Source organism: Artemia sp. Qi Xiang Cuo, chromosome 19, assembly GCF_049724085.1.
Source record: "Artemia sp. Qi Xiang Cuo chromosome 19, ASM4972408v1, whole genome shotgun sequence".
Taxonomy (NCBI): Eukaryota; Metazoa; Arthropoda; class Branchiopoda; order Anostraca; family Artemiidae; genus Artemia; species Artemia sp. Qi Xiang Cuo.
Genome location: NC_142812.1, coordinates 27,428,194 through 27,449,208, shown reverse-complemented (window position 1 = coordinate 27,449,208; position 21,015 = coordinate 27,428,194). Strand labels below are relative to the sequence as shown.

The window sequence follows — 21,015 nt, the reverse complement described above, 5'->3', positions numbered from 1 at the left end:
ACGAAGCTTCTAAAATGATCCCATCATGTTTTGATTGCTATCCATTATAAAATGTCTTCGTTCGGTTTCGCCATTAATTCCACAACTCTCATTTTGCGGTTCCAGACGAGATGCTTCTTCGCTGCTTTAATCCTGTTTTGTTCATATCGTTTATGAGTTCGGCAAGTGGTCTAGTTCTGCCCACGAACAAAGATGAAAACCTGCAAAAAGGCTGCATCTAGAGTACTCGAAGCTACCCATTGTTTTATCATAAAATTAAATAATGATCTTGTAGTAATTCATTGATATATCTTCTTTTTAGGGAACGTATATAGCCATGTCGGAAGGACAGGGAATAAATGCAACTTCATTTATGAGTTCTTTGTCCGATCCTTTGAATCGACTGTCAATCAAAGATTTTGGGAGTTGGTTACGAAATGTACTTAAAATTGAGTTTAATTTCCCGGGTGATGAAGAAGCCTCCTTGAAACAATTCGGAACGAATTTTATATCTGTCAGTGAAGTGAGTGATAACTTAAACAGGACGTCGGATTTTCCAGATTTTTATATTCCGCCTCCATCCACCACCATTAGAAGTCGACAGGCTACCCTACGAGATCCTCTTGCGTAAGTAAATTTTCAATTCAAGTTTCTTCTCATGTTCTTTTTTTTGTCAAAGAACCTCAAATTGATCAACACAGTAAGGACCCTCATTGAGATCTCCAAGTGCATGAAAATTTGAAATTGTTCTTTAATTTTTTTTTAACGCGTCAGGGAAACGGAGGGGGTTATACAAAATTAGCGAAAGCCTATCGTGTGATCTGAATCCCTATTGTTTTACTAACACTGTTTGCAAGGAATTTTTATTTAAAAAGGGGAAGGGGGCAGTTCTGATCATCCTCTAAAATGGATTTCGTGACTTCTACTTTCTACAGAGGAGTATATAAGACAAAAGGCCATATAAAAGAGCTATTAGCATTTCAAATAAAAATAAACGAAAACGCTATCATAAAGTGGAAAACTCGGTAAAAACAACTACTGCACCTCCCATTTGCTGCAACCTGTGGGTACAAATTAAATCAAAGGAACACCTAACAGAAAATCAATGGTTTTAATTTTCTGTCACACGCAGAAAATTAAACCCAGTAAAAATCTAGCGCAGAAAATACTCATTTCTTTCATCCTAATCACAGGGAGGGAGGGGGGTCTTTAAACCTGAACTTACGAAAAATACTAATAGTGTCACAACTCTGCCAACACATCTACATATCTTTCAACACACTTTTCCTTACGTTCCCTATTAAATCCAGAAAACCTGCTCAGGAAAAATCAACCCACAAAAAACTTAGTCTAGGTGGAATTCCATTAGGTAAAACTCGAACCCAAGATTCATTGCTTGCAGTGACCGAGACAAATGATATGACGAGCCGCCTTCATTTGTCTTCTTATTACTTTATAATAAAGGTAGGGGACCTGTGAATAAGTTTGTCATAAAGACAATTATTACGAAAAATGGAAGGAAGAAATTCCGGAAGGATCGGGAGGGGTCTTAGTAGTCAACATTAAATGTAATGACGTTGTGTTGTTAATTTCATCCGTGTTGATGAAAGCTATGGTGACAATGGTGACCTTTTGGCTCCTGATAAACCTGTTGGTCATATGGATGAAGTGCGACCTTAATCCCCTTCTACAAGAGAAATGAAATGATATGCCCATAAGGTTGGTTTGGGACAACCTTGAAAAAGCGCATAACATGCCTTTGACTCCGGCTAGTTTTGAATGATACTTTTACGGGAATGATGGGGGATTCCTCTTCTGACATTCGTCGAAACGGCTCTTAGGAGAACATTGCTCACCAGAAATATCCTCGATGATTCCAGCTTCTCAAACACTCCTGGCGAAGTCTCGGAAGATTTTTCCAAAAGAGCAGGTCAAAATATGAAAAAAACAACGTATTTTTAGGCAGAGATCTTTCCTGTTCTCCAGGAGGGCTGTAGTCCTTTCAGTCTGTTTTGGGGAGTGGATCTCCCCTGTCGCTCCCTGTAGTTAGAAACGATTCAAATTGGTCAAAGTCAAATCGGAAGATGCGCATTTTTTTTTTTAACATTGAAATATTGAAGTCTAGATTGGGTTTTATGATTATTAATGAGTCTATCCGGTAAAGATGTGGACCGGATTTAGGTTGGCTGGTTGAAGCTTTGCCATGTTCGGTTTTGCATCGGCTGAGTTTGGCTGCATTGAATTTCATCGGGTTTAATTTTGCGCAGGTTGAATTTTCAGTTGAATTATATTAAGTTCAGGTTTCTGTTTTTTTCTAGTTAAAGGATTAACCTAAAAAATTTCCTTCTGAGTTTTTCCTTGATCAAGTGGGGAGAGGAAAAAAAACCTATTACGGGTTTTATACCCCAACGTTGCTTTTCCTTGTGGTGACTCAGCAGCATAAAAAAAAGAAAAAGTCTCGATAACTAGTAGATTAAGATTTACATGGGTAACTTATTCATTGGAATTTCATGTGTCTCGAAAATTTACCAATTATACTGATAATAGTTGACGAAGTATTGGGCGAGCAGGACTTTTTGTGTTAGCTAGAATGAATAGGAGGATAAGTCTGTGAACCAAGATCAGAATATTCGAAGTTACGGTAATGAAAATTACCGTAAGTGGTTGTGAAACATGAGCGCTTTTCGGAAGGCAGAGGAATATTATTTTGCCAAATGTGTTCCAGAGTAATTGTTTGCGTATAGCTTTAGGCACCCGTTTGACTGACCGGTTGTCAAACAGCAAACATTACAAAAAATGTGGTTCTATCTCACTTTCTAGGGCTATTTTGAAAGAAAGGATGAGATGATTAGGACATATTTACGGATGAATGATGGCAGATTGCCAGAGATTGTTCTTTTTGGCCATCCATGTGAGGCCAAAGTAAAGCAGGTCGCCCGTGAACAGCGCGGGAATTTAAAGTAAATTAGAACTTCATGGGAGGGAGTGAAACTATGAATAGATCGGGGTGGAGAAGGACGTGCGCCGCTGTTTAAGCCTCAGGTGGCTTGGTATTGCTTTGAGTTGTTAGTAGTAGTAGTAGTGTTAGTAGTAGTAGTTTTGGTTAGATATTAAGAGCTTTTCATCTCACCTGCAGCTCTCAAGTTCCAATTCAATTCAAAGTCCTAATTATGTCTGGCTTTTTACCGACAAAACGGAAAGCTCAACAGCAGAAGACAGTGTGATTTGGCTCATTTTCAATAGATATTGAGACAGCTTGGTATTTCGTTGGCTAATCTATTGGAATTTTTGTATATAGTGTCAAATGAAAACCGGCGTTTTCTGACGATTTCTTCCCTAACTTCGTATATTCTTCATGTATCCATCTATTTGTTGCTTTTTTGAAGCCCTTCCCCTGACCTACATTTTAACTCCCCAAATCTCCAAATTGTCTGGACTCAACAACCTTGGGTAAAAAAACAGAAATATGCTGTTGAACAATTTGCAGGTTTTCGTAAAAGTTTGTTGGCAGATTGTATTTTTACATATTCAATTGGAGAGCACTAGCCAAATCTGTCCTAGATAGAAAGACGATGCGACATCCAATAGTGTGAAAGCTTCATATTTTACCTTTGTATCTGAGGACCTTTTTCAGGCCTGTATTCACCCCTCAGTTTCCTTCCTTTATCGTGTTATACTGCCGAAGAAGATCCTCTGAAGTGGGGTTGCCACGTCTGGTGACAACAATTGTTCTGCTAATTTATTTTTTTCCATAGCAATATTTCCAGTTGTCATTCTGGCAATTTTTAGCAGAAAGCCTTTTGGAATTGTTCCAGAATTAAATTTTTAAAACAAAGTTAAAAATTATTTCTTTACCTTTTCCCTGAAAAGTAAAGAGCGAATTCAAATTTAATACAAGCAGACAGTAAATTAGTATAAATGTCAATCCTAACATTCTAGAAATTTGCGAATAACAGTTTGAAATCAGTATGCATATAAACATATGCTTTTACTGTTGATTTATTAAAAAAATCATCCTGTTTATACTTATTTACCTATTTTCAATAGTTGTCAGACAAAAAAGTTGCATTATCATAGGTAGGGCAATAGCGCTGCCTAAATAAAAAGAGCGATGTGGGCACAATGTGTTATTATTTTTCTTTGTTATTTTAGACCAGGGCACTTCGTATCGAAGTCGTCGTAGAAACTTCGAAAAGGGCTCATTCGATTAGAAATTGAAAGGGCTAGTGTCCTTTTTAAAAGTGGAAAATGATTGAAGGGCAACTAACCCCCCTCCCACGCCCAACATTTCCCAAAACACATTCAGTTAAAATTTTGAGATAGCCATTTTGTTCAACGTAGTTGAAAGATCCTGAAATTATGTCTTTGAGGATGACAGCCCTAGGGCAAGGGTGGTAAGTTATTCCCTGGGGACATATAAGGTATATATACAAAGGGTGATCGTATAAACTTCGGAGGGGGCTCATTAGTTTGGTAATCAGAAGTTTTTGGGCCCTTTATTGAGATTCAGAGAGATCGGAGGGTGGATACCCCCCCCCCCCCCCCATACTTCTCGTATTCTCCCGAAATGCATCAGATATAAGTTTGAGATGGCCATTAGATGTAGTAGAAACTTCGAAAAGAGCTCATTCGATTGAAAATTGAAAGGACTAGTGCCCTTTTTAATAGTCAAAAGGGATTGGAGGGCAACTACCCCCGCCCTCCCACGCCCAAGATTTCCCCAAACATATTCAATCAAAATTATTAGATAACCATTTTGTTCAACATAGTTTAAAGGTCCGGAAACTATGTATTTGAGGATGACAGTAGAAGGGCCTTATTGACTCGTGTCCCTCACCCCTGCTGCCACCTATAACTCTTTTGCACACCAAATATGGGCATAGAGTCCCTAGGGGAAATGGATTTCTGAGAAATTGATTGCGTAATCGATTGGGAATTTGGAACACCTGTGCTGTCAGTCATTAATCAAATTGTTTCCAGGCAAAGTTTAATAATGTCTGACAGGTACTGTCAACATTTCTCCAGGAATAGATCCAAGTCATTAATGTCCATGCCTCGGAAACAACTCTTTTGGTCGAACTCCAAAGATATTAATAACCAAACGCCATGGAAACAATTCTCCAAGAAACATCTTAGCGATGAATTGTTTTAGCGCGGGAATCAGGTTTCTTATTAATTTGAAATGCGTTAGCGCAGAGATGCCAAAAACAAAAGGAACACGCTGAAATTACGTTTAGGGATTATTTGGGCGAAACTATTTTAGACAGGTTATGGAATTATTTCGGCGAAACAGTTAGAGAAATTCTAAAAGATGATTATAGAAGAGAATTTGAGGGTGAAACTCTGTGGTCGTTATAATACACAAGGTCCATTGAACAGTGTCATGAGGTCCTCTACCCCAACCCCAAAGGGTTCCGATCCCCCTACCCCAACCCCAAAGGGTTCCAATCCCTCTACCCCAGCCCCGAAGGAAGCCACCAGTCCTCAAAGGTCCACTGGGCTCCCAAAGGGCCCACCGGCCCTCAAGGTTCCCCCAGACCTCCCCCACGGGGCCCAAAGGGCCCCACCCCCCTTTGGCCCCCCAAAGGGGCCCCTCTCCCTCCATCTCCTCCTCCTCCTCCCCCTCCTCCCCTCCCCCTCCTCCTCCTCCCCATCCTCCCTCCTCATCCCACCTCCTCCTCCTCCCACCACCTCCTCCCCTCCTCCTCCCCTCCCCTCCTCCCCTCCCCTTCCCTCCCCCATTTTTTATACTTTTTTTGTGCATTGAGACACAGAACGACCCCCTCCCCCCGGCCCCTCCCCCCCCCTCCAAAGGTTTGATTTTTCAAAGTTCATTTTGAATTTCCTTCATTGAAATGCAAGAGTTGGAATGTTTCACCATTTCTCAGTTACATTCTATTGTTTTCTAGAGTTTCATCTTCAATCTCTTTCATTGAAATACAAGAGTTTGTTTTTTTCAGTAATGTTTTGCTGTGGTTTGAATAATCACATTTACATTTTCTTGATTTTTCAAATTTTATTTTTATTTTATTTCTTTGAAAGAAAAGAGTGGGAATATTTCAGTAGAGTTTCGTTGTGGTTTAAATGGTCAGTGTTAAATTTTCTTAATTTTTCAAAGTTCAGTTTTGATTTCTTTCATTGAATTATAAGAATTAAAAATATTTCAATAGTGTTTTGTCGTGGTTTCCCTTGTCACTGTTACATTTTCATAATTTTTCAAATTAATTTTGAATTTCTTTCATTGAAATGCAAGATTTGGATTATTTCAGTAATGTTTTGTTGAGGTTTACCTTGTCACAATTACATTTTCTTGATTTTTCAAAGTTCATTTTGAATTTCTTTCATTGAAATGTAAGAGCTGGAATATTTCAATAGTGTTTTTTCGTTGTTTACCTTGTCACAGTTACATTCTCTTGATTTTTCAAATTCATTTTGAATTTCTTTCATTGAAATGCAAGAGTTGGAATATTTCAGTAGTGTTTTTTGTGTGGTTTACCTTGTCACAGTTACATTCTCTTGATTTTATCAAAGTTAATTTTGTATTTCTTTCGTTGAAATTCAAGAATTGGAATATTTTAGTAGGGTTTTGTCATGGCTTACCTTGTCACAGTTACATTCTCTTTATTTTTCAAAGTTCCTTTTGAATTTCATTCTTTGAATTGCTAGAGTTGGAATATTTCAGTAGTGTTTTGTTGTGGTTTTCCATGTCACAGTTAAATGTTCTTGATTTTTCTAAGTTCATTTCGGTTTTCATTCATTTAAATGCAAGAGTTGGAATATTTCAGTTGTGTTTTGTCGTGGTTTACCATGTCTCAGTTACGTTCGCTTGATTTTTCAAAGTTTATTTAAGTTTTCTTAAGTTGAAGTGCAAGAGAGGGAATATTTCAGAAGCGTTTTGTCGTGGTTTACCTTGTCACAGTTATATTCTCTTGATTTTTCAAAGTTCATTTTGAATTTCTTTCATTGAAATGAAAGAGTGGGATTATTTCAGTAGTGTTTTGTAGTGGTTTACCATGTCACAGTTACATTCCCTTGATTTTTCAAAGTTCATTTTGAATTTCTCTCATTGAAATGCAAGAGTTGGAATATTTCAGTAGTGTTTTGTTGTGGTTTACTTTGTCACACTTACATTTTCATGATTTTTCAAAGTTCATTTTGAATTTCTTTCATTGAAATGTAAGAGTTTGAATATTTCAGTAGTGTTTTGTCGTGGTCTACCTTGTCACAGATACATTTTATTAATTTTTCAAAGTTCATTTTGAATTTCTTTCATTGAAATGCAAGAGTTTGAATATTTCAGTAGTTTTTTGTTGTGGTTTACCTTGTCACACTTACATTTTCTTGATTTTTCAAAGTTCATTTTTGATTTATTTCATTGAAATGCAAGAGTTGGAATATTTCAGTTGTGTTTTGTCGTGCTTTACCTTGTCACAGTTACATTCTCTTGATTTTTCAAAGTTCATTTTGTATTTCTTTCGTTGAAATGCAAGAGTTGGAATATTTCAGTAGTGTTTTGTCGTGGTTTACCTTGTCACAGTTACATTCTCTTAATTTTTCAAAGTTCCTTTTGAATTTCTTTCGTTGAAAAGCAAGAGTTGGAATGTTTCGATAGTGTTTTGTCGTGGTTTACCTTGTCAAAGTTACATTCTCTTGATTTTTCAAAGTTCATTTTGAATTTCTTTCGTTGAAATGCAAGAGTTGAAATATTTCAGTAGTGTTTGGTTATGGTTTACCTTGTCACAGTTACATTATCTTGATTTTTCAAATTTCTTTCTGAATTTCTTTCATTGAAAGACAGGATTTGGAATATTCCAGTAGTGTTTTGTCATGGTATACCTTATCACAGTTACATTCTCTTGATTTTTCAAAGTTCATTTTGAATTTCTTTCATTGAAATGCAAGAGTTGGATTATTTCAGTAGTGTTTTGTCGTGGTTTACCTTATCACAATTACATTTTCTTGATCTTTAAAAGTTCATTTTGGATTTTTCTCGTTGAAATGCAAGAGTTGGAATATTTCAGTAGTGTTTTGTTGTTGTTTACTTTGTCACAGTTACATTCTCTTGATTTTTCAAAGTTCATTTTGAATTTCTTTCGTTGAAATGTAAGAGTTGGAATATTTCAGTAGTGTTTTGTCATGGTTTACTATGTCACAGTTACATTCTCTTGATTTTTCAAAGTTCATTTCTTTCGTTGAAATATGTTTTGTTGTGCTTTACCTTGACACAGTTACATTTTCTTTATTTTTGTTAGGTTAGGTTAGGTTGGATCATGGTATGTTAGGTTAGTTTCGGGTATGTTAAGTGAGCCTACGGACGTGCACACACGTACCTTAACCTAACCTAACCTAACCTAACCTCACCTAAAATGATCTAACCTAACCTAACCTAACCTAACAAAAATCATGAAAATGTAACTGTGTCGAGGTAAAGCACAACAAAACATATTTCAACGAAAGAAATGAACTTTGAAAAATCAAGAGAATGTTACTGTGACATAGTAAACCATGACAAAACATTACTGAAATATTCCAACTCTTGCATTTCAACGAAAGAAATCCAAAATGAACTTTGAAAAATTAAGAGAATGTAACTATGACAAAGTAAACCACGGCAAAACACTACTGAAATATCCCAACTCTTGCATTTCAACGAAATAAATCCAATATAATCATTGAAAAAATCAAGAGAATGTAAGTGTGGTAAGGTAAACCACGAGAAAAAACTATTGAAATATTTTAGCTCTTGTATTTCAATGAAAGAAATCCAAAATAGACTTTGTAAAATCAAGAGAATGTAACTGAGACATCGTAAACCACAACAAAATACTACTGAAATATTCCAACTTTTGCATTTCAATGAAAGAAATTCAAAATTAACTTTAAAAAATTAAGAAAATATAATTTTGACAATGTAAATCACGACAAAACACTATTGAAATATTCCAACTCTTGCATTTCAATTAAAGAAATTAAAAATGAACTTTGAAAAATCAAGAGAATGTAACTGTGATAAGGTATACCATGGCCAAACACTACTGATATATTCCAACTCTTGTCTTTCAATGAAATAAATTCAAAATAAACTTTGAAAGATCAAGATAATGTAACTGTGACAAGGTAAACCATAACCAAACACTACTGAAATATTTCAACTCCTGCATTTCAACGAAAGAAATTCAAAATGAACTTTGAAAAATCAAGAGAATGTAACTGTGACAAGGTAAACAACGACAAAACACTATTGAAATATTCCAACTCTTGCTTTTCAATGAAAGAAATTCAAAAGGAACTTTGAAAAATTAATAGAATGTAATTGTGACAAGGTAAACCATGCCAAAACACTACTGAAATATTCCAACTCTTGCAATTCAACGACAGAAATAAAAAATGAACTTTGAAAAATCAAGAGAATGTAAGTGTGACAAGGTAAAGCACGACAAAACACTACTGAAATATTCCAACTCTTGCACTTCAATGAAAGAAATTAAAAATGAACTTTGAAAAATCAAGAAAATGTAAGTTTGACAAAGTAAACCACAACAAAAAACTACTGAAATATTCAAACTCTTGCATTTCAATGAAAGAAATTCAAAATGAACTTTGAAAAATCGAGAGAATGTAAGTATGACAAGGTAAACCACGACAAAACACTACCGAAATATTCAATCTCTTACATTTCAATGAAAGAAATTCAAAATGAACTTTGAAATATCATGAGAATGTAAGTGTGACAAAGTAAACCACAACAAAACACTACTGAAATATTCAAACTCTTGCATTTCAATGAGAGAAATTCAAAATGAACTTTGAAAAATCAAGGGAATGTAACTGTGACATGGTAAACCACGACAAAACACTACTGAAATATTCCAACTCTTACATTTCAATGAAAGAAATTCAAAATGAACTTTGAAAAATCAAGAGAATATAACTGTGACAAGGTAAACCACGACAAAACGCTTCTGAAATATTCCAACTCTTGCACTTCAACTTAAGAAACCCAAAATAAACTTTGAAAAATCATGCGAATGTAACTGCGACAAGGTAAACCACGACAAAGCACAACTGAAATATTCCAACTCTTGCATTTTAATGAAAGAAAACCGAAATGAACTTTGAAAAATCAAGAAAATGTAACTGTGACAAGGTAAACCACAAAAAAACACTACTGAAATATTCCAACTCTAGCATTTCAACGAAAGAAATTCAAATGAACTTTGAAAAATCAAGAAAATGTAACTGTGACAAGGTAAACCACGACAAAACACTACTGAAATATTCCAACTCTTGCATTTCAATGAAAGAAATTCAAAATGAACTTTGAAAAATCATGAGAATGTAACTGTGACAAGGTAAAACACAACAAAATACTAATGAAATATTCAAACTCTTGCATTTCACCGATAGAAATTCAAAAAGAACTTTGAAAAATTAAGAGAATGTAACTATGACAAGGTAAAGCACAGCAAAACACTACTGAAATATTCCAATTCTTGCATTTCAATGAAAGAAATCGAAAATGAACTTTGAAAAATCAAGAGATTGTAACTGTGACAAGGTATACCACGAAAAAACACTACTGAAATATTCTGACTCTTTCATTTCACTGAAAGAAATCCATCACGAACTTTGAAAAATCAAGAGAATGTAACTGTGACAAGGTAAACCATAAAAAAACACTCTTGAAATATTCCAACTCTTACATTTCAATGAAATAACTTCAAAATGAACTTTGAAAAATCAAGAGAATTTAACTTTGACAAGGTAAACCTCAACAAAACATTACTGAAATATTCCAACTCTTGCATTTCAATGACAGAAATTCAAAATTAATTTTAAAAATAAAGAAAATGTAACAGTGACAAGGTAAACCACGACAAAACACTATTGAAATATTTTCAACTGTTACATTTCAATGAAAGAAATCCAAATGAACTTTGAAAAATCAAGAAAATGTAACAGTGACCCGGTAAACCACAACGAAACGATACTGAAATATTCCAACTCTTGCATTTCAACGAAAGAAATTCAAAATGAACTTTGAAAAATCAAGAGAATGTAGCTGTGATTAGGTAAACCACAACAAGACATTACTGAAATAATCCAACTCTTGTATTTCAATGAAATAAATTAAAAATGAACTTTAAGAAAACAAGAGAATGTAACTTTGAAATGGTAAACCACGACAAACCAGTACTGAAATAATCCAACTCTTGCATTTCAACGAAAGAAATTCAAAATGAACTTTGAGAAATCAAGAGAATGTAACTGTGACAAGGTAAGTCACAACAAACCACTAGTGAAATAATCCAACTCTTGCATTTCAACGAAAGAAATCCAAAATGAACTTTGAAAAATCAGGAAAATGTAACAGTGACCCGGTAAACCAAAACAAAACTCTACTGAAATATTCCAACTCTTGCATTTCAACGAAAGAAAATCAAAATGAACTTTGAAAAATCAAGAGAATGTAACTGTGATTAGGTAAACCACAACAAAACATTACTGAAAGATTCCAACTCTTGCATTTCAATGAAATAAATTAAAAATGATCTTTAAAAAAACAAGAGAATGTAACTGTGAAATGGTAAACCACGACAAACCAGTACTGAAATAATCCAACTCTTGCATTTCAATGAAAGAAATTCAAATGAACTTTGAGAAATCAAGAGAATGTAACTGTGACAAGGTAAGTCACAACAAACCACTAGTGAAATAATCCAACTCTTGCATTTCAATGAAAGAAATTCAAAATAAACTTTAAAAAATCAAGAGAATGCAACTGGGACATGGTAATCCTCAACGAACCAGTACTGAAATAATCCAGCTCTTGCATTTAAACGAAAGAAATTTAAAATGAACTTTGAAAAATCGAGAGAATGTAACTGTGACAAGGTAAACCCCAACAAAACACTAGTGAAACAATCACACTCTTTCATTTCAACGAAAGAAATTCAAAATGAACTTTTAAAAATCGAGAGAATGTAACTGTGACAATGTCAACCACAAGAAAACACTACTGAAATATTCCAACTCTTCCATTTCAATGAGATAAATTCAAAATGAACTTTGAAAAATCGAGAGAATTTAACTGTGACAAGATAAACCATGACAAACCACTACTGAAATAATCAAACTCTTGCATTTCAACGAAAGAAATTCATAATTAAACTTGAAAAATCGAGATAATGTAACTGTGACAAGATAAGCCGCAACAAACCACTACTGAAATATTCCATCCCATAGCATTTCAATTAAATAAATTAAATGAAGTTTGAAAGATCAAGAGAATGTAACTGTGCCAAAGTAAACCACGACAAAACACTACTGAAATAATCAAACTCTTGCATTTCAATTAAAGAAATTCAAATGAACTTTGAAAAATTAAGAAAATGTAATTGTGACAAGGTAAATCACGACAATACACTACTGAAATATTCCAACTCTTGCATTTCAATGAAAGAAATTCAAAATTAACTTTGAAAAATCAAGAAAATGTAACTGTGACAAGGTAAACCATAACCAAACACTACTGAAATATTTCAACGAAAGAAATTCAAAATGAACTTTGAAAAATCAAGAGAATGTAACTTTGACAAGGTAAACCACGACAAAACACTATTGAAATATTCCAACTCTTGCTTTTCAACGAAAGGAACTTTGAAAAATTAAGAGAATGTAACTGTGACAAGGTAAACCATGACAAAACTCTACTGAAATATTCCAACTCTTGCATTTCAACGAAAGAAATCCAAAATGAACTTTGAAAAATCAAGAGAATGTAACTGTGACAAGGTAAAGCACGACAAAACACTACTGAAATATTCCAACTCTTGCATTTCAATGAAAGAAATCCAAAATGAACTTTGAAAAATCAAGAAAATGTAAGTGTGACAAGGTAAACCACAACAAAAAACTACTGAAATATTCAAACTCTTGCATTTCAATGAAAGAAATTCAAAATGAACTTTGAAAAATTAATAAAATGTATCTGTGACAAGGTAAACCACGACAAAACACTACTGAAATATTCCAACTCTTACATTTCAATGAAAGAAATTCAAAATGAACTTTGAAAAATCATGAGAATGTAAGTGTGACAAAGTAAACCACAACAAAACACTACTGAAATATTCCAACTCTTGCATTTCAACGAGAGAAATCCATAATGAACTTTGAAAAATCAAGGAAATGTATCTGTGACATGGTAAACCACGACAAAACACTACTGAAATAAACCCACTCTTTCATTTCAATGAAAGAAATTCAAAATGAACTTTGAAAAATCAAGAGAATATAACTGTGACAAGGTAAACCACGACAAAACGCTTCTGAAATATTCCAACTCTTGCACTTCAACTTAAGAAACACAAAATAAACTTTGAAAAATCAAGCGAATGTAACTGCGACAAGGTAAACCACGACAAAACACTACTGAAATATTCCAACTCTTGCATTTTAATGAAAGAAAACCGAAATGAACTTTGAAAAATCAAGAAAATGTAACTGTGACAAGGTAAACCACAACAAAACACTACTGAAATATTCCAACTCTATCATTTCAACGAAAGAAATTCACAATGAACTTTGAAAAATCAAGTAAATGTAATTGTGATAATGTAAACCATAACAAAACACTACTGGAATATTCCAACACTTGCATTTCAATGAAAGAAATCCGAAATTAACTTTGAAAAAATTAAGAGAATGTAACTCTGACAAGGGAAAACAGAACAAAACACTACTGAAATATTCCAACTCTTGCATTTCACAGATAGAAATTCAAAAATGAACTTTGAAAAATCAAGAGAATGTAACTGTGACAAGGTAAACCACAAAAAAACACTACTGAAACATTCCAACTCTTGCATTTCAATGAAAGAAATTGAAAATGAACTTTTAAAAATCAAGAGATTGTAACTGTGACAAGGTATACCACTACAAGACACTACTGAAATATTCCGACTCTTGCATTTCAATGAAAGAAATACAATACGAACTTTGAAAAATCAAGAGAATGTAACTGTGACGAGGTAAACCACAAAAAAACACTCTTGAAATATTTCAACTCTTACATTTCAATGAAAGAAATTCAAAATGAACTTTGAAACATCAAGAGAATTTAACTTTGACAAGGTAAACCTCAACAAAACATTACTGAAATATTCCAAATCTTGCATTTCAATGAAAGAAATTCAAAATTAATTTGAAAAATTAAGAGAATGTAACAGTGACAAGGTAAACCACGACAAAACACTATTGAAATATTTTCAACTCTTACATTTCAACGAAAGAAATCCAAAATGAACTTTGAAAAATCAAGAAAATGTAACAGTGACCCGGTAAACCACAACGAAACGCTACTGAAATATTCCAACTCTTGCATTTCAACGAAAGAAATTTAAAATGAACTTTGAAAAATCAAGAGAATGTAACTGTGATTAGGTAAATCACAACAAAACATTACTGAAATATTCCAACTCTTGCATTTCAATGAAATAAATTCAAAATGAATTTGAAAAAACAAGAGAATGTAACTGAGAAATGGTGAAACATTCCAACTCTTGCATTTCAATGAAGGAAATTCAAAATGAACTTTGAAAAATCAAACCTTTGGAGGGGGGGAGGGGGCCGGGGGGAGGGGGTCGTTCTGTGTCTCAATGCACAAAAAAAGTATAAAAAATGGGGGAGGGAAGGGGAGGAGGGGAGGGGAGGAGGTGGGAGGAGGAGGAGGAGGAGGGGATGGGGAGGAGGGGAGGGGAAGGGGAGGAGGAGGGAGGAGATGGAGGGAGAGGGGCCCCTTTGGGGGGCCAAGAGGGGGGCCCTTTGGGCCCCGGGGGGAGGTCTGGGGGAACCTTGAGGGCCGGTGGGCCCTTTGGGAGCCCAGTGGACCTTTGAGGACTGGTGGCTTCCTTCGGGGTTGGGGTAGAGGGATTGAAACCCTTTGGGGTTAGGGTAGGGGGATCGGAACCCTTTGGGGTTGGGGTAGAGGACCTCATGACACTGTTCAATGGAACTTGTGTATTATAACGACCACAGAGTTTCACCCTCAAATTCTCTTCTATAATCATCTTTTAGAATGTCTCTAACTGTTTCGCCGAAATAATTCCATAACCTGTCTAAAACGGTTTCGCCCAAATAATCCCTAAACGTAATTTCTGCGTGTTCCTTTTGTTTTTGGCATCTCTGCGCTAACGCATTTCAAATTAATAAGAAACCTGATTCCCGCGCTAAAACAATTCATCGCTAAGATGTTTCTTGGAGAATTGTTTCCATGGCGTTTGGTTATTAATATCTTTGGAGTTCGACCAAAAGAGTTGTTTCCGAGGCATAGACATTAATGACTTGGATCTATTCCTGGAGAAATGTTGACAGTACCTGTCAGACATTATTAAACTTTGCCTGGAAACAATTTGATTAATGACTGACAGCACAGGTGTTCCAAATTCCCAATCGATTACGCAATCAATTTCTCAGAAATCCATTTCCCCTAGGGATTCTATGCCCATATTTGGTGTGCAAAAGAGTTATAGGTGGCAGCAGGGGTGAGGGACACGAGTCAATAAGGCCCTTCTACTGATGACAATCCCCCACAGCCCTCAGGGCAAGTGTTATAAGTTATGCCCTGGTGGTATATAAGGTATATATAGAAAGAGTGATCGTAAAAATTCCGGAATGCGCTCATTTGATTTGAAATCAGATGTTCTAGTGCCTTTTTAAGATTCAGAGTGATCAGAGGGTGGATACCCCCCCTCCACACCTCGTTTATTCTCCGAAATGCATCTGATAAATATTTTAAGATGGCCATTTGTTGTCGTAGAAACTTCAAAAGAGCTCATTCGATTGGAAATTGAAAAGGCTAGTGCTCTTTGTAATAGTCGAAAGTGATTGGAGGGAAACTATCAATAAATAAATGAAACTCAAAACGAACATAAATTACAACAAATAGCCGAGTCAAACTCAAAACGGGCAAAAATTAACATGAGTAGGGCTGATAACCCCTATGCCTTGTCAAGCCCAGAACCCAATTTGCGCTTTACTGAAAACGAAATACGTTTTAAAATGTTTTCCTTTTCTTGCTTTCATAAATAAAAAATTATCAAAACCTCAACGAAGAAGTGTCAGTTTATGTTGATTTAACTGACAGTCTGTTTTTTTTTTTTTTTTTTTTTTTTTTTTTTTTTTTTTTTAGCAAACCGCAAATTGTGTTCTGGTGTTGAGAAGGCATAGGGGTTATCAGCCCTAATCATGTTAATTTTTGCTCTTTTTGAGTTTGATTCGGCTATTTATTGTAGTTTCTGTTCGTTTTGAATCTCATTTATTTATTGATAGTGATTTGCCGTAGTTTTACGCTTGGAAGATTATTTGACTTTAATTTTGCTCATTCTTGGCTTAATGAAGCTCTTCACTTTTCTTTGAAAAATTCGTCTTGTGGAAAGAAGTTTTTTAAATTAATTTAAGATAAAGGAATACACCCCACCCAAAATGGAGGCAATCTTAGCGAAAATTATACAACCGATTCAACATTTTCAGAATCCCTGTACCTTAGGTTTCAAGCTGCTATATCCAAAAATACGATTGGTTTTATTTCCCCTCTGATGCGCATGTATTTGTTCCTTTTTATTCATTTTTTTTACCACAGTTCTTTGTGTCAGACGGTATTACATTCTAGCAGATCGGAGACACTTCCTTCGAACGGAAATCTCAAGATCTACTTCCACTCCAAAGTAAAAAAAAGGAAAAAAAAAAATCACGCCAAAGCTAAAGGCTGTTTTCTGCCATTTGTGTTGCAAAACAACGATTTAGAGGTTGAAAAAGAAATATTTAGGGACAATAAAACCATGTTATTTAATTGTGAGTTCTGAAGCGGCTTCACAGAGGAGCTTGGAAACTCTTTTCCATGCCTTAATTGTCTTTTCGGATACTAATCGAAAGTTTTATTTGTGTTACATCATTGAACGTGTGATTCATTGAGAAGGCATCGAGCTAGGAGCGTACACAAGAAGAAAGGCTTGGGGACCGCCCCCTCGAAATCGTAAATTTTATTGAATTTATAGGCAACCCTTGTTCAAATGACCAAATAAAATTAATTTTTATAATTGAAACCTGTGACAAATTTATTATTGACCTCGCCACCCCGAAAAATAATTCCTATTATATACGTTTCTGCATCAGGTGGGATATGAAAAATAAGACAGGGAAAAGATATAGAGATAATCGTGAAAAGTTAGTCTTAAATTTCAATTTTGGTTAGACCACTTCCCAGGGTCGTATCCACGATTTTTTTCGGGGGGCGGGGAGTTACAAAAGTATACTTTTGGAGGGGGGGGGTAAAAAAACTCAAATAACGCATCAAAATTTGTTAATATTCATTCTTGTTACTTTTTTACGCATCGGACACACATTTCGAGGGAGGGGGGTTACAGAAGGATATTTTCTTCAAGGGGGGGAGGTACAAAAAATGCATTAAAATTTTGTTAATATTCGTTTTTCTTACATTTTTACGAGTCGGACAAACATTTTTTTAAGGGGGTGGGGTGGGGTTCAAGTCCCCTACCCTCTAGATAAGGCCTTGTCACTTCCTGAAATTTTATAGAATAGTACCAAGATCACCGAGAACCTCGGCTTGGCCGTACATCTACGATTTTTCTGTATTTTTGAGATTGTTGTAGCTTCTTACTTGCTAGATGGACAGACAGATATTTATTCAGATGAATAAATAGACAATAGTAAATAATAAAATCGCATATGCACCTCACAAGACCCATTTTGGCGTGTCTTGTCCTGTTTATCCTATTATAAATTGCGTGTGTCAAATAATACCTGGACTCTGGCATTCACTGCTCCATACCCCTCGTCCCCTCCCTCCTGTTTCGTCGATAATGAGTAGCAGACTTTCAAGTGCAATTTTTTTTTAGAAATCATCTTAGGTCTTATAGACGGCGATAGGATATTGAAAAACCATAATGAAGCATAAATTTTTTTCTGACACTTTTGTTGGTATTGTCTCACCGCTGATTTTGTTTCTAGAGAGAAGAGGTGGCAACTGTTAGGGGTAGCTTGGGGGCTGGAGATATCCCTGAAACACTAAAAGCTCCTTAAACCTTACTGTTAGTGTACTGGAACCAAGTATGCTATTTTGTGTCCGTGCTTGAGAAGCCCTTATCCGGCGATTTTACCAACATATCTACCTGTAACTAATCTGTCTTTGGTCCAAGTTTAGGAAACAAACAGTGAAATAAAACAAGATATTTCTTTTTAGTCTAAATGTAATTTTAAATCATCTATCAGAAAAAAAAACTAGGAATTTTGAAGTTTTTTTTTGTTTCTTTAACCTGTTGTAGCGCAGTGGATTGATGCTCTTTATGGCAATAGGGGATCCGGGGTTCGGTCCCCGCCGCGGCAGGATTGGGCAACAACCTTGCTACTTATCCCTCATCTTTATCCTTCTTTTTTTAAGTGTTTGCGCACATCTTCTTAACATGACAAAATTTTGTTCTAAAAGATATTTAGTATTCAATTCGTTAAAATAGCTAACAGAATGATAAACTAACGTCCATAAGTTTAGTTTCTATCGTTTGTAAGGAATTTGTCATATTGGTTTCTTCCAGGCTCAAATGACTTGGCTCCAAGTAAGATTTAATGGTAAGCAATTACCAAGTACTATTTCCCAATAAAGGGACGACGGTAATAAATTAATTGATTTAAATGTATTGATAGATAGTAATAACGAAAATGACCTGGAATTGATTCTTGGATTAAAAAAGGCAAATACAGGAGCTTCGGTTGGAGCTAATTATTTTGACCTAATTCACTCGCAAAATAGCGTACCTCCATTCTGTAAAAAAAGACGGCCAAATGGTAAATTGCAAATCAACTTTTAGAGTGTAAATTCAATAAGCTAATTATGACCTTGAAAAAAAAAACAACTTAAAGCTTAATTAATTTACAAGCTGATTATATTCCCACATAAGTTATTTTTTAACTTTGGCTTTCACTTTCAGCTTGTGTCGCATTAAGCTTAGTAAAAAAGTCAGAATGCAGAATTGTTTTATGTTAATGTTATTAGAGAAGTCTTTGTCACCTACATGGGGGGGGGTCAAAACGGAGATGTACGCCAATCCAACTTAGAAGACTAAAAATGTACAAGCAATTCGTAACATTCTGAATAAAATAATATTGCATGGCAAAAAACTTTATTTCGGGCTGCTAGTTTCCATTTAAAATTTTAACTTATTTTGTCAAGCCGAGGGCCTATGTGCAAACGTCTTTCATGGCTTGCAGGCAGATAAATCATGGATCTAAAAGCTTAAAATTAACCTACCTTCCTGTATATAAGTTTGGTTTGTAAATATGTTCCTGGAGGTTTCATTCCATAGGGGAAGAATCTCCCAAGTTTGTGAGCACTCAATTCATGAGAACTCGAAAACATCATCTCGAGTCTCAAATTGGACTGTAGATCCATTCATGGAAGTCTCATTGACATGGAACGACAAAATTTCAAGTTAGCGAAAAGCCGCTCTTACAAGAGTAATCGAGAAAATTGACAAAAATAGATAAGTTCGCTTGCCAAGTTTAAATCTTACTTTACATATGTGGTAAGTTTCCGAAATTCCCAGCTAATTGCCAATCTGGATAATATTACGTGGTATTACACTACGGGCACCTGAAGCGAGTGTTCTTCCAATATACAATCAGGGTCATTAGGTTTCAGACCCTCACAAGAGAGTACGCTTGTCTTCTTTTTGTGGCTGACGGCAAGCAAGTATTTCTTATTCTAAAGTTTGCATAAATCAGTAGGTTTCATTAGAAGGTGACGATTTGTATTTCGGAATATACGCATACTCTGTTTTGTCTCACAGCTGGGGGATTGGCTTGAAACTTTCTGTTTTTTTTTGGTGGGGGGGGGGGGTGTTAAGCAGACTTAAACATTTTATTGGGGGAGGGGGTGAAGTATTGTTTTCTTGTCCTCACATAAAGACCATACGCTACGTGATTTTTTTTTATGTTTGTCGTACGGCAGACTTTTTCGCCTGTTATAAAAAGACAACGTTATAGCGTTACCTATAATAGAGAGCCATAAGGCTTCAATGTATTATTATTAATTTTTTTTCCAGAGGCATCTCCTATGGAAGGGACAGTCGAATAAATTTCGGAGGGCGTTCATTCGATTGGAAATCAGAAGTTTTCGTGCCAATTTTAAGAGTCAAAAGTGATCAGAGGGCAACCAGTCCCCCCATGCCCTTTTTTCCCCAAATGCATCCGATCAAAATTTTAGGATGGCCATTTTGTTGAAATAGTCCAAAAGTAAAATAAATATGCCTCCAGGCTTAACAAGTCCCTGCACAACCCACTTGGCAAGGGCTGTAAGCAGGGTCGTATCAAGGATTTCTGTTTGGGATGGGTTATGTTTTTGAGGAATGGAGGTTTTACAAAAAAAAATTAAAAAGCGCATCAAAAATTTGTTTATATGGATTTGTGTTACGTTTTTACGAGTCAGACAATTTTTTCGGGTGGGGGGTATAACCCATAAGCCCCCCCCCCCACGGCCTTGTTTATGCTAAATTGCTGATTTGCTGTTAATCAACAACAAACATTCGTTATAATTTGACTTTTAGTATTGTGGTCCCTCAACCCCCCTAAAAATAGAGGGTTATTGGCGCTGTACATAAAAAGATTTATAGTTATTTCTTTTTCCATTAGAAGATTAAAAATTAAAATGTTCCCAAACTTCCTGAAATTTCTTTTTTTTTTCGATATCAGTATATTTGCAATAACCAACTTAGTCCTAATAGTCTAATAAAAAATAAATTTTCATTGATTATGAAAATTTATTTTCATGACTGAAACTAAATTAAATTTTAAGCTATTTATTTGGTTTTTAGCAAAGGGCAAGTGATATTTCAGCCTCTTGTGGAAATTGAGGGGTGATACCACATTATTTGTGGTAATTTTTGCTTGTTTTAAATTTGGCTTCACTGTTCATGATAATTTCTGATAGCTTTATATTTATTTTTTTTTTCATTCATAATAATT

At 35.1% G+C, this 21,015-nt stretch overlaps 1 protein-coding gene and 1 long non-coding RNA gene across 2 annotated transcripts in view; one reads left to right on the top strand and one right to left on the bottom strand.

Moving 5' to 3' along the window:
- Positions 1 to 21,015, top strand: part of LOC148940679 (uncharacterized) — a 112,686-nt gene that overhangs the window by 8,876 nt on the left and 82,795 nt on the right. Inside the window, exon 2 of the mRNA XM_089105616.1 lies at positions 302 to 606. Coding sequence (XP_088961742.1) covers positions 302 to 606 — 305 coding nt within the window. The remainder of the gene's footprint in view (positions 1 to 301; positions 607 to 21,015) is intronic.
- On the bottom strand, positions 53 to 19,596 carry LOC148940680 (uncharacterized). The gene is made up of 2 exons (XR_016143408.1): positions 19,304 to 19,596; positions 53 to 200 (listed from the first exon to the last, which is right to left on the bottom strand). It is a non-coding gene; the product is annotated as an uncharacterized LOC148940680 (long non-coding RNA).